A 17,625-nucleotide genomic window follows, 5' to 3' on the forward strand; every position below is an offset into this window, starting at 1 on the left:
CAAGGAAACACACACATAATGGCACTGAAGGATATGTTAAAGCATCACACACTTGTAATTCAGCTAATAAGGAATCATGCACCAACGGCACACCGTATGCCAAAAGTATGTGAACAGCTCACCACGAAAACTATGAGCTTGTTGGACATCCCAAAACCATGGGCATTAATTGGCAAAGCCCATTCTACTACTAATTTTAGTCTAACATTGCATGGCAATGTGTTTTAGGATGGATGAGGCTGAAACACCTGAACCCAATAATTAGGAAGGGTGTCCACACACTTTTGACCATGTAGTGTGTAATTATTATTTCTTACCACTACTAATGCAGGTATCTTTACTACTCTACATATGGTTTGCATCAAAGCTCTGCCGAGAGGGATCATTCCTGTACTAATTCTTGCTTGTGAAGCCAGAAGGACCCATTGCACAAAAGGGTGAACTAGACAGTAGTGAACAGGGTGGGGAAATGGGCAGAGGTCCAAGGTTTTCAGAATATTGCAGGCATTTGTCATTTTTAGTCAGTTTCCAATAAACCGTGGCTGCCAGAGCTGTTGCATTTTGCATTTACTCTGGTATGGCTATTACATTAAAATGGTGAAGTAAAAGTAATTTATTAGAAATTAAAGCAGGTAAAAGTACTTTGATTTGATGATGCTTTTTCCAAGAGTCTGCCATTTAATGATGGATGTCATTTATATTACATTACATTTAGTGCTGTCCTCTCAAAACTGTAATTAGGCTGCATGTTCAGTAAGATTTTTTTTTTTTTTATTTCCCCCATTTAAGATTTTTTCCTGTCAATTAATTGCTGCAACGCAAATATTTTTTGGGGGGTACAATTAGAAAATTATGAATAAAGTGATGGGCGTACTTATGACCGGTGTCATTATTTGTATTTCTATTTTTTTTTCTTTTCTTCAGAAACTAAAGGTCCCTGCTGATGTCTTCAGAGCCTTAAGGACTGCACCTATCAGTGAAGGTAAGCCCTTCAATGTGATTCATTAGATAAGCCAGACCTGACTTTGGCTAACTTGTATAAGTTTGGGTTTTTGATCAACAACAACACCAAATCATTCATTCATTAATTATTTAATTGTCTGTCTATCTGTCTGTCTATCAGCCCTGTCTCAGCTGAAATTACAGCAGACAAAACTAAAGGCTGGAGTGGAACTGAGAGGTGGCCATGCCTCTCCAGAATCCAGCACTAGCACAGCAATGGACAGTACACATGGTAACTGCTAAACCACATTATCTTTCCACCTCTTATGCCGTCTTTATTTTATTTGTCAGTTATACTTCCCTCACCCTGTTGAATTGGGAGAGCCACCTGTTTCTATACCTCTGTAGTTGTTTTATTTGATAGAAAAACTTCATATGGAATGTATTCTTTGTAGCCCAAGCCCAGGGTTTGGCAAATTAAAGAAGCTGTTTCTGTTTATAATATCAGTCAATGCACAAAGAGATATTTCTTCATTAATTTGCATGTCATTGTACATTTCCACAATATGCATTTCATCTCAACTATATATGATTTAGTGCCATGTTAATCCCATCAAATAATCATTACATAAAACATAGTCTAAGTAATTTAATATATTTATATATGTTCTATATAAAGGTGTTTTAGCACATGTGGTTATGGGCAAACATTTGGGCCACCCTGGTCAAATGATATGCTATGTTGTTTTTCTAAATTAAATAAGTTAACACATTCTCTACAGGGAGCAAGCTTGAAAATGTAATTTAAAATATAAAATATACAATAACATTTTCACAGCTCACACTATTTTTTTCCAATATGTTAAATTCAACAAAAAAACAATTATGCATTAAATTGTACAATAAATAATTATGCATTAAAATGCAGGAACCTACAATGATATTGACGATCACATGCCATGTTCTGCTGCAGCTAGCTGCTCTTTGCAGCAAGAGCAATCCCCCATACTGGAGGCGTCTGTGATTCCAGGTGAGGTTACTTCTAAACACTAAACATATTGAATTGTGGTTTGTTCATGTTTTTCTTGAAACATGAAAGAACTAACCATATCTTTTGTATTGTGTTTTTTTTTTTTGTTGTTTTTTTTTTTTGTCTAGATGACATGTCAGATCCTCTGAGTGGAAGCCATTCAGGCCCCATACCTCTGGATCCTTGCTTTGTTTCCTCTTTTTCTGTCTCATCCGATCGCCCATTAGGCACTCCTTGTGACACATCTTCTCCAAACCTCCATACACCAGTTCCTTCTGCACCACCAAGCATACTGACTTCCCCTGTTCCTCTGCCTCCTCTTCCACCTCCTGTCTCTGACCTACCACCTCTCCCCCCTCTCCCACATTCTTTCCCTGACCAACCTCCTCTGCCACCTCCTATCCCTGACTTTCCTTTGCTTTCCTCTCAGCCTGTTACTTCCTCACAGTCACTGTCTTCACCTCCACCCCTGTATGAGCCCATCGCTCCTCCTTCCCTGTATAAGCCCAATTCTCCTCCACCTCTCTATGAACCCATCTCTTCTCCGGCTGCAGCTGAGTCCCGGGCCACACCTTATATTGCCTCGCCATATTCTCCCCCTTCCACTGCTTGTTACCAAATCTCCCCTTCATCCATCTCTCTGCTACCGCACTCCAGAAGTCATCCCATGGAGGGTGAAGATCATGCAGATGGTAAAATTGTCTTTCTTACTCCCACTCGTACACTCTTTCTTTATATAACTCTGTTTGGGTGTATGTCTGTGTTTGTCTCCGTCTATCTGTTGGTCTTTCTATTCGTCCCTCCTCCTCTTTTCTGACACAATTTTATTTATGTTGTTTGATGCGTACTTACAGCCCCAATGCACACACAACTCCCATTTGTGTTGTACTTCCCTTTGGAATCAGCAGTTTGAGATAGACAGACATACTTCTCTCATGTTTTCTCAGAAGAAATGCCTGTAGTTTAGTTTATAATCTTATCAGTCAAGTATCCCTGTTTTTGCTGGTGAAGCAGTGTCAAGACCATAAACCTTTTTACCTTGTCTTACTTGTGGCCCACACAGGCTTCCATGTCCCACAAGATTTTACCAAGCAGATCATTTAAATTGCAAACACGTGATATAGTAATCAATCTGCTTGATTTTGTAATGTGACACAAACTATAAAAAAATAACTAAACATTTCTTGAATCACCTCATTAGTTGATGATGTTTGGCAGCTAATAAATGTTGGATGACATGCTGAATAAATTAAAGTTGTAAAAGAAGGTCTGGCTTCTCCCTACTACAGTCCCTACTACCCAGGGCCCAGACGTCTGATTAAATCTCTAACAACTGCTATACACTTAGCTTTGAATAATTATAAGTCTTAAATTATCAAAAAGAATCAAACAAAATAAACACTTCAAATACTGAGTTGGTGGAGAAACGAAAAGGCTTCAGGGGACAACCAAAGCACAGACAGCATTCAAAACACAACTTAAATGTTGTGTTGCTAGTACACAATTTATTTATTTTATTTTTTTTTGAGGGGGGATGAGGTAATTCCTTTACCTTATTTAGCATTTATAAATCCACATGTATTACCATTTTGGCTTCTCCTGGGTGCAAATGCATCCTATGCCAGTCTTTTGTTTTGTGTCTAGAAAGTTCAGAAGGTCCGTTCAGAAGCACACAGCTTAATCTTAAGTGGATGAAAATCCAATATTTCTCTTTTTACTCAACATCTAATCTGCTGATTAATGAGAGATTTATTCAAATCAGCCATCACACCTAACAGTTTATTCGTGCAATATTTTTTTGGACAGCAGTAAATTTATTTTATCGAATTTATGATGTCCTGTCACAGCCTACAAGTTGAAAACCACTGTTTTAGTCTTTTGCACAGTATTGTGTAATACACAAAGTTTCTGTAGTTTAATAATATCATAGACATCACGAAGCAATTTTACAGAAACATGGGACCAAATATATATTGCAAGTGTATGTCGGGAATCTGGGTTTGCTATGTTCATTTATCTTTTTCTAATGAATATATTAGATAACTGTGATAACTGGAATGTAAGAAAATACAAAGAATCTTTTATTTTCATTGTTTCACTGTGCATTTTCTTTACATAAATACTAATGTTTAAAACTGCTGTACTGTACACACCGAGGGTACTTCTTTGACCCTCGCTTTATTGAATAGCCAACATCCTATTTCCACAAGGGTCTAAACAACTAAATCTGTTGCGAAATAGGTTGTTCCTGTTCATTGACTACATGATCCAACAACCTGGAGTAGAACTGAATTTTGATCCAAAAAAACCAAACCAAAACATTACTGTCTGAATATACCATACCTAGGTGACAGAACAGATCAAGGCAGACAAGCATATGAAGACTGATCCAGTTGTGATTTGCCTACATCCTTCTATTCTGTGATTTGTAGTGTAGGGCAGTGGTCATGTCTAATTTATTTTTATTTATTTATTTATTTTTTATTTTTTGGACTATAGTATAAACCAAATGTTATGTATGACAAAATATTTTTTCAAAAACATATATTTAGTCCTCTTATAGCCCTGTTTCCAAAAACGTTGAGATGCTGTGCAAAATGTAAATAAAAACAGAATGCAGTGTTATGCAAACAATTTTAAATCCAGTATTTAATTGAAAATAGCACTAAGATAACATATTAAATGTTGAAAATGGAAAAAAAAATATATATCCCCATTTTGAATTTGATTTTTGTTGTCTTTTATACTCTTTGTACTCTCTTTTCAGTTACATATAGGGTCTAAATTTGCACATCATTGCATTTTGTTTTTATATTTACTTTTTACACAGCATACCAGCTTTTTATAATATAACCTTTTTTCCAAAAATCAAGACAGACTACGTTGATTATTGTATTATATTTATTTTCACTTTAAATTATTTGCTTGGTAAAATCTTGTATGCCATGGCTGTTTTTGTGGTCAGTTGTGTGGACCATGAGCTTAAAGGTTGGGAATCTCTGGTCTCAAGTATCTGAGAATTTAGGATGCCCACAGGATCGACTGAGTGTTAAGTCACCACTCTGACCTAGCATGACAGGAGAATTTATCTGATGCATAAGATTGTAATAGACAGCTGAAATCTACCTGTGACACCTGAACTTTGTTTCTCTGTAACCACACTAAATCGCTTAGATGCAAACTCAAAGAGAACTGGCTTCACTATTTTCAGCCATGGACATTGCAGTGTTTTTGTTTTTTGTTTTTTCTGACTCCATATTCAGATAATTGTTGAAATGAAATGTTAATATGTGTGTGCTGATATATTTCTGCAGTGTGCAGAGGAGAGGAGAGCAGGCTTCTGGTCACTGCATCACCACACATGGACATTTTTCAGAACCTGCCCACAGGTTTGTGCTACTTTTTGTATTCCCTGACATTTTGTGAGAGAATTGTGTTACTTAAACACATTGTTGCTTACTTTTTTCTTGTATTTTCCGATAGGTTTGTGGTTTTATTTATGAAAAACAGCCATAATTTATGTTTACATAACCATTTTTGAGACATCAGAAAAAAATATTAATTCAAAATCGGCTGTTCTTGCAACTTTGGCTTTTTTATATATGAACTTATGGGCTGGTGAGTGAATAGCACATATAAACATTTTGATCATGTTTACATACTATATCAACATCTTTTACTGAATCCACAAGGGAAATGTGCCTTTCTTTCATATGTGCTGCTGACACAGGGAATTTCTTTAAAGTATTTCAAGAGGTGATATCCTGAATGATCAGGCCCCGTGAGCCTTATTGAGAAAAATCAAATAAGTGGTTTATTTTCTTTTTGATAATCTTTTATTTTTGTGTAACTACACACATGCTTTGTCTCTTTTTAAATGCTACCTTGTTTTTGTCATCTGTGCCTGACAGTGGTGGGGCAAAGCAACGCCTATATGTTTCTCAATTTGCGGAATCTTCCTAGTACAGAGCCAATTATAGGTATGTGCATATGAAACTAGTCATATTATGTTGTGTTATTGTGAATATATGTATTTTTGAGAAATGTACTTTGTGTGTTATGTGTTTTGCAGGTCTATCTAACATTGTGGAGTGCCGAACAACAGCGCGACCAACTTTATTTTTGTGTCTGAATTGTGCTGTGAAGTTCAGCACAAAGAACATTTGTTGCCATATGACCAGTGAGCAGCACCAATACTCTTCCATTGTGAGTGCACAAGTGTTTATGATGTTCAAGTTGTGTTTAAATTAAATTACTGCTCATAATGTTAAAATTGCAATTTTTTTCAGAGGATTCGGTATCCTGTAATATTTCAGCAGTGGCAGACCAGACAAAACCTGACTGTTCGTGACTTAGCTAAGAAACTAGCTTCGGAGGAGCGGGGCTTAGATGCCAAGGTAAACTATTTTAGGTTGAAAGACTTGATCCTGACTGGATTGTAACATTTAAAGGATTCAAGATGATGTTTCAAACAGATTACAGTTATCTCGCTTTAGCAAAATGCATAAGTACACAAGCAAATACTTTCATACTTTATACATAAACACAATAGCATAGTGCTTTTATTCATTTCACAGACATAGCAGAACTTATGACATCTGGAATGATGACTATATTGAGGAATGGTCAAGAGCAGGAACAATTCTAAGATCAGAGATTTAGGGGTGCTGAGCACCCAATGAGACCAGCACAACCTGTTTTTTTTCCTCATCATATCCTCATCATTCTATGACATGAAGATTTTTACTCTTATTTTTAGAGGTGCTGGGACTCAATTTAGGGGCTAGAAACGCCTATGGTCAAGAGGGAAAATGAGCTGTTATTCTCTCAATTAAGCAAAAGTCTGAACTAAAAACACTGGGTTATTTGTTTTGTACAGGTCATCAAGCTGGACCACAAGCAGTATGACAGTTTGCAATCAGCAGACTACCTCAGTGGTGAGTGCACCTATACGTGTAGTTTATATCTGCCGTTGAAATGAACAGAACATGCTATCTCATTTTTTTTAGATGATGCATGTAAGGCTGATACAGCCCTTTGGTGACTTTTCTATTTATGCTTTTCCACATTGTTCGATATTCAGTTTGTGGTTTTCTTTCATTTCTTTAAACTCTAGGGATCACTGATGATTGATTGTCATAGTTACAGGTCACTTGTATGTGTGTTTTGCATATTTTAGCAATTGAAATACTACAGCGAATGTACGGACCAGAACAGGGCCAGAGTTCTCTGCCTTTGCATCTCACAGGCCAGACTCCAAGAGGTAGTGTCACACCCAATTATTAAATTTTTTTTATTTCATGTGATCACCAATAGTGTCTTAATAAGCGATTATAGGTACATGTGAAGTAATGAAAGCCTGTCTTTGTACTTCTTTTGCAGCAAGGTTACAGCAATACCACGTAGAGACTGATAGAGAAACACACAGACATCAGCCTCAGCAAAACTGTGTCCTCAGTCCAAGCCAAACACAACATGGAGTTCACAACAGCCAAGTAACAGACAGGGGTGAGAAATAAAGAAACAAAAAATTCTATTTTGGTGGATAACTGTCTAGAACTGAACTGATGAGTATGTGATGACTGTTTTCCAGCTTTTGATGGTATGCAGGGCAACCTTAATAGAAGCACTGAAATGAGCAGGCTCACCAGGGATCAGCTATATCAGCACAATCAAAGCCCTCAGGAAACCAGGAAGAGTCCAGAAATGGCTGAAGCACAACAAACGCAGCATCAGTTTAACTCACAACCAGGTCTAGCAGCAGAGTTTGAAAGCAAAAACACTGGGCTTCACTCTCCTGAGACACATACTGAAAGTACACCGGAAACACCTGGTATGAGTGTGTGAATGCAAAATGCGCCAGTCTGTTGTTGCAGAATTTGCTCCCCATAGGAATGAATGGCAAAAAGATCTCTTATGTCACCATGGAAGTACATTAACAATCCTCTAGCAATCTAGTAACCTAGTAACCTCTAATCAACAATGAGTGATCGTAAACACCTAGCAATACTTTTGCAATCACCTCCAATACCATAACAACCACCTAAAAGCACCTAGCAACCACATGAAACACCATAGCCATCCCATGAACAGTATAGCAAACCTGTAGCAATGACTTAATAATATCCTAACAACCACCTCCAATACTAGTCACCATATAACAACACCCAACACATTAGCAACCCCTAAAAAACATCTAGGAATACCCTACCAACAAACTAGAAACACTAGTAAATATATTAATGGCATTACCCAATAACATGCATTATGTGTAGCTTTTGACTCACCTGTCACAGGACAGGTTTTGTTTTATTTTAATTTTTGTTTTATTATCGACTTATCTCTGGGCTCATCTCAAACCAGTTGTGTATGCTGAGAAAATCTGCAACAAATACCACCTTCAGCACGGCATTGTGGAGGCTTGTGACAGCATAAAAAATAAAATAAAACAGTGTCCTGTGACTTTTGACTCACCCTGTGTATGTGTATATAAAATTTGGATTGTTGTTTTGTTTTGTCAGGTTGTGCAAATTCACATGTTTCACAAACTCCAGAGTTAACTGGCAAAGGACTACAACAAATAACTGCACAAACCTCTTCCTGTATGATCAGTATTAAACAGGAGAAACCAGACTATGATGAGGGTAACAAAATCACTTTTTGAACAAATGTATTTTCTATAGTTTTGTGTGTTTTACAGATAATGCAAGATTCAAAATATCTTCTTAATTTTCTTAGTTTCTCCAGGGACATGTAGTTTTGCAGTTCACATTGCTCCTAGTTCGGAAGCACCAAGTTCTAGAGAAGCTACAGGTGAGGGTAGTAAATACTGCTTCAAGTCTCTTTAGTATTACAAAAAAGTTTGAAATATTTTGGTATTTGTGCATTACATTGGCAGCAATCCTTTTTGGACTACGTGGTATTAATGGATTAATTAGACTTTGATGTTTGTATTGCTTGAACAGGAAATCCATTCAAGCACACAGCTGACTTGAAAGGATATCTAAGCAGTAAAAGAGCAGTGTCGGACGCTGTCGTTGGTCAGTATCACTGGGTTTACATTCACTGTACATTAAGTAGGACACGGTTTCTTTAATATATGTGTGTGTGTGTGTGTTCCACAGGTCTGCGCTCAGTGATTGTGTGCCAAAGTGAGGGTCAGGCTCCACTGTATTTGTGTGTATCCTGTTCCAGCAAACTCAGCCATGACCTAATCATCAACCACCTACTGAAGCCTGGCCACCGAGAGTGTTATCTGGTGAGTTACCTTGGCTTATAAAGCTAAAGTTTGACACAGAGTTTGTTTTTGTCCTGTCAGTTAAAACATAATCATCCAAATCTCTGTTTCAAGCAGATTGGACAGAGTAAGTATCTGAATTGCCTGATAATCCGAAACATTCTTTCATTCCACGGTTGCTACAGCATTTGTAGCTTCTGAATGTCCTTGACTATCCAGCCAAAACACACAGGCAGAGACAACCAGAGCATTCCTCAGATAAATGGAGCATTAATACAAATGAAAGTGTGGGAGCTTTACACCAAAGGTTTACAATGAGTGACCAATCAGGACTGCAGACAGGCCAGTTTAGCACACAGACACTTTTGATGTGCTGTCTCCATGCTGTTGCAATACGTGCAGATTTTGGTTTGGTATTGCCTTGCTGAAATAAGCAAGGCCTTTCCTGAAAAAGACTGTGTTGTGCTGGTCTGAGTGGATCAGACATAGCAGTGCTGCTGGAGTCTTTTAAGCACCTCAGTGTCACTGCTGGACTGAGAATAGTTCACCAACCAAAAATGTTCACCAACCAAAAGTGTCCTATGGGCAGCATCCTCTGACCACTGATGAAGGACTAGAGGATAACCAACACAAACTTCGCAGCAGGAGAAGAGCTATCGTCTCTGACTTTAGATGAACAAGGTGGACTGACAAGGTAGGAGTGTCTAGAAACAGTGAGGTGGTCATAATTTTATGCCTGATCGGTGTAGACACAGATATTCAGAGTCCTTGTTAAACTTCAACATTTCCAAATTCTCATCAGTGACTCCGGTCCTGTTTGGGGTGAGAATCAGGCCTGAATAGTCTCTCCACTGTTGCGGCTCCACAGCAGAACTAGATTTTTAGGTAAAATAACATAATCCTCCTTTGCTGTAAAATCTTTGTAACACACAGCTCTACCACAGTTGTCACAATAAATGGTCGCTGGATTTAATGCCTAACTGCTAATTCGCCTACCTTTTAAGCTGAAGACTGACATTCAGACTGTTTGGACACAGCAATGCAGACTGCTGGACACACAGCAACACAGATAACGAAATGGCAAAGAGAGATTTGAGATCAATGTGGATAATTTGGAGATGAATGGACCTATTTACGTTTAGTATTCAGCTCGTTTACTCATACGTTTAATCTGCAGCAACTCACAAAACTGAAGTCAGTTTCTCTTTCTCCTGCTTCTTTTTTCAAATTGTCCCGTTCCACCTTAAATGGCGCAGCAGTCTAGCGCCTCAGGCACCGTTTAAGGTGGAACGGGACAAATTGAGTGAGAGGTTAAAGGTTAAATCAGAGCAAAGTGAGTTTGCAATTGCGTTTATATTTTCAGCCTATACTACAACATCAGCACATACGGAGACATACTTACAGCCAAGATAGTACAATAGATATAAAATGTCATGCCTCCCAAGGTGGTTTAATTTTTACAGCTCTTCTTAACATTTCGTTTACGACCCGAGTTAAGTAAGGGGTGATCAGCGTGTGGGGTGAGTGCGTACACGTCTGCAGCCCAGTCAGGTTTGCGCAGTCCCCACCAGCCCAGTGAACAACCGCGTCCTGTGTTTCATTTTGCGCAGATTGACTGAAGCCTGTAGCGAAATTGTAGCGAATATTTTTGCTATAGCTACATAAAATTAGGCGCTACAGCTACTAGCTACAAATATTTGTAGCCAACTACAAAAAGCGCGCTACTTAGCTACTCCCCCATCCCTGCTTCATGGTAACTGAAGGTGTTCAAAGGAAAGATGATGAGGCACTTTGGGAAATGTAGAGTTTGTAGTGAATTAGTTTTTGTTGTTAAAATTGGATTATGTATTGACTTTTTTCACCTTGATTACGGTATAGCATATGACATTAAATTGGGTCTGGAGATGCCCCTGGAACATATTGTAAGGGAGCAGTTCCCAATTCCCATTCTAGGGGACCGTATGTTCTTAATTGTTTGTTCAAACCCAGGTATCTGTTGAGCTCTTCATAAACAAGGTGGGATGATATAGAGAAGAGAGCCACAAAAATGTACAAAGCTTTCGGCCCCTCGGCATAACCCACTGGTTTAAATTGATGTATATCAACTGTTGTTGTTGTGTTTTTTTTTTTGTTTGTTTTTTTTTGTATTCAGAGACGCCGGTACCCCTGGTTGTGTGAAGACTGGTCTGATTCTGATAGTAGAACTCAGAGATCTGCAATGCTTATGCGACTTGCTCACCAAGTAGAGAAAAACTTTGAGGGTGAGCCAGGCTGGCTACAGGTAAACCAGATTCTGCTCCTATTACAGTGGAACACATGCTTCTAATTGGAATTCAAATGTCAACCAACCCATATTAGAATCTGGAGATACTGGTATCACAGAAAATCTGATGTTTTGATTTGCCTGTTGTAGGAGATAGAAGTACAGTGTGCTGTCTTGAAAGAAATTAAAAGCCTATCTTTTGATAAAGGTAATTGTATTGACACTTAGTTGTTATTAAATAAAAATAAATTTATACAGATGTTTCTTGTGCCCTCTTTTTAAGTTTTAAGTTTGTATGCATATTGTTTTTCTCTTAGCTATCACACAGTTACAGAAGATTAGAAAAGAACAGCGGCTTTGTGCTCTCCTAACCTGCGTTTCCCCCAAGACCCAGACAGGTGAGGTACATGTTTCACATTGTTTGTTTATAATGTGAATAGAAATGTTATTTTTATTCAAAGGATTTGTCTTTTTCTTCTTGACAAAATGTTTTTGACATGTTTAAGAGCAGGTATATAATTGAGCATGAAGAAGATAACTAAGCACTGTCTTGCCCTCTTCTGATGAAAACAAATTTAATTTCTAATTTGGCCATGTTGGCAGCTTGCAGAACAGCCAAGTAAGCCAAATAATGCCACATTCTGGGATGAGTGGAAAGACGTTCACTTATCTGCTTGATTTATTGAAGTAGATTATCACTTTGATAATCATACTAAAACACATCACATTTATTGATTTTATTTTCTGTTGTTGTTTTTGTTTTGTTTTGTTTTTTTCCTTTCAAAACAGACCGAGAAATTGTGCAGCTCATGATTTTTATTGATTTATTTATTTTTTTTAAACTAGTTTTGGTGAAACAGGAGAATATAGAGACAGAAGTGACAATGCAGCATTCACCACAGCTTGCTGATTTACCGGAGATAAGTAAGTTATAGTAAAACTAAAAATTCCACCCCACATTTCTATTTGGTATGTTACAAACTATTTCTCTTGTTTATTGTAGTTGTGCAGAGGCCAAAGACAGCTTCTAAGCGCAGGGCTGCTGTACCAGATTCACCACACGAGTCGCCACCGCTGGTTAAGCAGATCAAACTTTCAAGTGCTGTGACCTCCAGTCAAAAAACGCTTGAACAAAATAAACCCTGGACCTCTGACCACCAAATACCCAGTCTTCTTAGCCCACACACTCCTAAAAACAGTGCCCAAATAACCACCACAACTGTGGCTTTCTCTAAAGAGTCATCACCTCAGAACTATGCTAACACTCAGCAGAACCCTAGGCATTTTCAGTCTGACTCGTCACATGTTTCTGTTCCCAGTTCTGAAGCTAGTACCCCTAGACCCAATGTCCAGTACTCATGTCTCACCCTAAAGCCAACCATCTCAAACAAGCCCTCTCAGAAATCGTCATTACAAACAAATTCAGTGGATAAAACCAAACCCAAAAGCTCAATTTCAGATACTCATAAAGCTCGTCTTGCTGCAGCAGATCCTAGATTGGTAGCTAACACATCTTCAGACTGCTCTGAGCAATCCAGATCAGTTATTTCCAAGACTTGTTTAAAAAGGCAGTATTCTGAAAGCAAGGCTCTCTCCTCATTATCTAGCACACTATCCACTGATGAACCTCCCAGTCATCTGAGACAATCACCTTTGGAATGTCCAGCAAAGAGGAGATGCTCAGATGAGGGCTTGGATAACCTTTCTCAAGTACAGAAAGAGAATTCCATTTTGTCCACAGCCCTTTCAGACAGATCACAGTTTTCTCATTTAAACGCCTCAAGAAGTTCAGACCCCAGTACCCATACTGAGCGAGCTATCTCAAATCAACCTTTGCTTTCATCTAAAAACAGCGATGGGCAAGCTTTGTCTTCTCCCAACTTGCCACCTCAGCAAGAGCTTCCCTGTCCTACCACGGGTTCCATTAGTGTTCCATCCATGAAGACACAAGGGCAGGAAATTGCTCGGCTTCATGAGAGACCCTTGGTGAAAAAGAGATCAACTGAAAATGCCTGGAATTATGAAAATCGACAGTTTAGTTCTGACACACTTAATACAAAGTTAGAGGCTGCCCTCTCTGGTGAGGCTGACTGGAAAGTTCCTGCTAACGATGCAGACATTTTAACTTTTGCTGGTGTGGATAACACTGCCATGTCATACATGGTTCCAGCACATAATGCTAGTGCTAGTTCATATTTTTCTACAGCATCAGGATGTGGTGAAACTGCCTCTGTCACTAGTCCAGTGATACCTGGATATGCCACGCCTTATCCATATTTTGGATATAATCAAGCTGATTATACCCCAGCCAGTGTTACATATAGTGGTATAGCACATAATTACACTGTGGCAGCAGATAAAAGTGGCGTGAACGCTCAATCCGCTGCTGCAGGTACTCCTACAAATGTTAGATATTTCACTGACAATAACTCAGCTTATGCATCTCAACTAGTCTATCAGTCTCAAAAAGTTTACCAGGCCCTCCATGCTTTCCAGTCTCCAGAGGCATATCAGGCCTACTATGCTTTCTCTGCTTACAATCAAGCACATCAACCAAACCAGGCAACCGCATTCAGTGGAAATGTCAGTTCAGCTTCTTCTGTACATGGACACATGCCCGCCAAGTAGGGGGGCACAAGTAAGTTTCATTTTAACATGTTAACTGTTAATTAAAAGTCATCAATATCTGCCACTTCTCACATGCTTTATGATTATATATGATGATATTTACAGACATCTAAGTGTACGACCAGCACTTACACCAGTACATTACACTAGTAAAGAGCATTACTTATTGTAATAAAAATAATTGGTGCAGAATCTGGTCTTATTGGTAATAACATAGTCAAATTATATTGAATGACTAAGTCATGTTTTGTTTCTGCCATGTCAGTCCTTAAATCTGAGGGTCATTTTCTTGCATATTTCCCAGGGCAGTTATGAAAGATTAATACAAATAAGCAATTTAGTGATGAAGGTAGGTTTGCTTATAAGTACTGCCCCTTATTTTACCACATCTTGATTTTAATATTTCAACAGTTTATATATTAAATGTGTGTTTAGCTAAACTGCTGAAGATATAAGCAGTTATTTAGCAGTAATATAAAAAGTTATTTCATTTTCTCTGCCTTTCTTTTTTTCTCCTAGAAGCAGAACTGAAGAAATCTTACACCACACGTACTCATGTAAAAGGGGCCTTATCTTTCTCCTTTTTAAAGAACTTTTGCTCTGATAGTTTCATTTTCTTTGTTGCAATTCCTTGAATGTAAATACTTTTGAAATGTTGTGCAGCAAGTGCTGTAATTCCTTTTATTTGGCCAGACACTTGTGCCTTTGTCTTGTTCTATTAGATATACTACAAAGAGCCTATGTTTTGTTTATACCTTTTAAACACAGTTTTACAATCAGTGGTAATGTTTAATGTTTCACAAAGGAATGTGCAATTCATAATTTGTTGCTTTCATAAAACTGATTCAATTTTTTTTGTGCAGTTCTCTTAGTTTTGTAAATAAATACTTGGTTATGAAATGCTTGTTTACATTTTCTTTGTCTCTGAATTTATGGTCTTTTTGGATGACTGACCACCCGCCCTTTAAACAGCCATAAATCACTATACATGAAATCACCAGCTCAGAAAAGAACGGAACAGACCCTTTTTTCTTTGCACACTTCAACCAATGCAGAGGAATACGGTTTAACAGGTTCATGCGCAGTTTAGTTAGTATGTCAGTAGCTGCGCATTTCAGTCAATACCTCAGAACTGGAAGTGCTTCTCTGTTTATATACATGTATTGCCAAAAGTATTCACCATCCAAATGGGGAAACATGTTGGTTTTCTAAATGAAAACAAGCAACACCTCCACAGAGAACATATTTCTGCACATTGTTATGGGAAAAGACATTGAAGTAAATAAAAGATGAGACGGCATGCAGTTAATTTCAGTTTTCTTTGATTTTTATTTTATTTGAGTGCTAGGAGAGTAACATACTTTAAAAAAAAAAGCAAGATTAAGTACCCTTCAGGCGTGAACTTTTAAGTTCAGTACAGAAACCCTATTTCTAGAAGAAGGTGATGACTTCATTTCAGTGAAAGCCTCGAGGTAGACGCTGTCATTTCTTTCTCACTTGCACAGGAAATACCAGCACCCTGTACATTTCTTAAAAAAGATGGTCATCCTGTGGAATTATAAGGCTTCTGCAGTTTACTTTGTTGCCAGGCAAATGGTTATTGCTGTTTGATTAGAACTAAATACAACATTTTAATGAGCAGTTTCTGTGATAGAATAAGATGTGTTAACTGATTTTCACTTTAGAAAATCAACAAGACATAATATGATTTAGGTGTTCAAACTTTTACATACAGCTGTATAAGCCCGTAGGCATAAAAATGACTGTGTCTGCAGGCCACACCCCAACACACAGAAGTATCAATAAGGTCGGTGGTGTATGTTGGTACTTGCATAGCTTAAGAAATGAGTTGAATTGAAGCAGAAATGAAGTCATGGCGCCGTCAGCAATGTCTTTGTCTGACAAATTCTTTGGATAAATCTGGCAAATACAGATTTTACAAGGTTGAAGGAAAATGGTCATGGAAAAATTTGTTTAACTTTAAATAGGTTTAGTTACAAAGAAAAATGAAAGAAATTTATGTAAAATTTGCTACACCACTCTTGCTCTCTGTCTCTTTCTGGTCTCAAAACAGACATTGGCTTATTATTGTTGATCTCCAGAATATCCAGTTGCTCCTCACTAGCTGGCAGGCCTCATTTAACCCTTTTTCAAGCCTCTCTCCTACATCGTTTGAAAGACTATCACTTTAAGATGATAAATGCTGTTCTGTTTGTACAGTTAGTTACTTTTTGGGCACGTGACCTTTCATTTATGACTGTAACTGTTATTTGGTAACAGAGAGAGAGAGGCTCTGGATAACACAGTGACTCTTAAGGTAGACAGGACTCAAAGCTCTTTCAGTACACACATAATTACATATCACAGTAGTCATGACATTAACTCTTAAAGGTGTGCTATTAAACAACTGTCATGCACCACTGGCTTTTAAATGAATTTCAAACGCATCCCACTTTTCCTACTATGATCAGCTGACATTCAGATCTACTTTGTCAAATAATGAAATAATTTTGTAGTGATATATATTGTGCTTCATTGGCTAACCAATCACTGATTTTAGATTATTGTCTCCATCGGTGCCAGGCCAGTGTAAAATGCTGAATAACAAGAAACGTAATCTGAAAAGGAATCCAAAAACCCCTGATAACTGTAACATCTGAGGTTAGAGAAGAGATGCCGACACTGATAACACAAAGCAGTCCTTTATTTAAAAACAATGCATTTCTGCTCTTGCAATGTTTTATGTGGAAAGAGTGTCCATTTGTCATGTGTCAAGTGCTGCATTAAAAATGCTCAATATGTGTAACATGTATGCCGATGAGGCATAATATTATGACCACCTCCTTGTTTCTACGCTCATTGTCCATTTTTATCAGCTGCACTTACTATACAGGTGCACTTTGTAGTTCTACAGTTACAGACTGTAGTCCATCTGCTTCTCGGCATACTTTATTAGCCCCCTTTTACCCTGTTCTTCAGTGGTCAGGAACCCAATGGACCCTCACAGAGCAGGTACTATTTGGGTGGTGGATCATTCTCAGCACTGCAGTAACACTGACGTGGTGGTGGTGTGTTAGTGTGTGTTGTGCTGGTCTGAGTGGATCAGACATAGCAGTGCTGCTGGAGTTTTTCAACACCTCAGTGTCACTGCTGGACTGAGAACAGCCCACCAACCAAAAATATCCAGCCAACAGCGTCCTGTGACACAGAATGTGTTAAATCAGAAAAAATATGACGCAAAAATGTTAATGGGTAACACAAGTAGGTGTGCTAACACATCACTTATTAAGTATTAAGTGAACACAAATTACTCTGTGATAATTGATTGAAAATATCTGAATATGGTGTGACGTTAGTATGTGGTAGCTTTCGTGATTTTCACTTCTAGTTTAAGAGTAACTAGAATAATATCTTGGTATTTGTACATTTGACTGTATTCGATGATGCAGTTGATTGACTGAAGTATCTTCCGAGCGCATCTGAAAAGGCCAGCTTCTCCTTTTCGATTAAGTGTAGCTTTGGATT

The 17,625-nt window shown here is 38.1% G+C and overlaps 1 protein-coding gene across 5 annotated transcripts in view; it reads left to right on the forward strand.

Moving 5' to 3' along the window:
• Nucleotides 1-15,000, forward strand: part of LOC108426524 — a 71,505-nt gene extending 56,505 nt beyond the window's left edge. For 2 of the 5 annotated variants that reach the window (XM_037535411.1, XM_037535413.1), the window contains exons 46-66: nucleotides 925-982; nucleotides 1,124-1,234; nucleotides 1,871-1,972; nucleotides 2,101-2,664; nucleotides 5,287-5,361; nucleotides 5,884-5,952; nucleotides 6,045-6,178; nucleotides 6,262-6,369; nucleotides 6,852-6,909; nucleotides 7,152-7,235; nucleotides 7,355-7,480; nucleotides 7,566-7,805; nucleotides 8,494-8,616; nucleotides 8,711-8,785; nucleotides 8,938-9,012; nucleotides 9,097-9,230; nucleotides 11,362-11,490; nucleotides 11,623-11,680; nucleotides 11,790-11,870; nucleotides 12,319-12,396; nucleotides 12,476-15,000. In XM_037535411.1, coding sequence (XP_037391308.1) covers nucleotides 925-982; nucleotides 1,124-1,234; nucleotides 1,871-1,972; nucleotides 2,101-2,664; nucleotides 5,287-5,361; nucleotides 5,884-5,952; nucleotides 6,045-6,178; nucleotides 6,262-6,369; nucleotides 6,852-6,909; nucleotides 7,152-7,235; nucleotides 7,355-7,480; nucleotides 7,566-7,805; nucleotides 8,494-8,616; nucleotides 8,711-8,785; nucleotides 8,938-9,012; nucleotides 9,097-9,230; nucleotides 11,362-11,490; nucleotides 11,623-11,680; nucleotides 11,790-11,870; nucleotides 12,319-12,396; nucleotides 12,476-14,100 — 4,107 coding nt within the window. In that variant the 3' untranslated portion in view covers nucleotides 14,101-15,000. The remainder of the gene's footprint in view (nucleotides 1-924; nucleotides 983-1,123; nucleotides 1,235-1,870; nucleotides 1,973-2,100; nucleotides 2,665-5,286; nucleotides 5,362-5,883; nucleotides 5,953-6,044; nucleotides 6,179-6,261; nucleotides 6,370-6,851; nucleotides 6,910-7,151; nucleotides 7,236-7,354; nucleotides 7,481-7,565; nucleotides 7,806-8,493; nucleotides 8,617-8,710; nucleotides 8,786-8,937; nucleotides 9,013-9,096; nucleotides 9,231-11,361; nucleotides 11,491-11,622; nucleotides 11,681-11,789; nucleotides 11,871-12,318; nucleotides 12,397-12,475) is intronic. The other 3 variants (XR_005129754.1, XM_037535412.1, XM_037535414.1) reach the window with 3 other exon arrangements.
• Nucleotides 15,001-17,625: the final 2,625 nt, after the last annotated feature.

Source organism: Pygocentrus nattereri, chromosome 27 (genome assembly GCF_015220715.1).
Source record: "Pygocentrus nattereri isolate fPygNat1 chromosome 27, fPygNat1.pri, whole genome shotgun sequence".
In the NCBI taxonomy this organism is placed as follows: domain Eukaryota; kingdom Metazoa; phylum Chordata; class Actinopteri; order Characiformes; family Serrasalmidae; genus Pygocentrus; species Pygocentrus nattereri.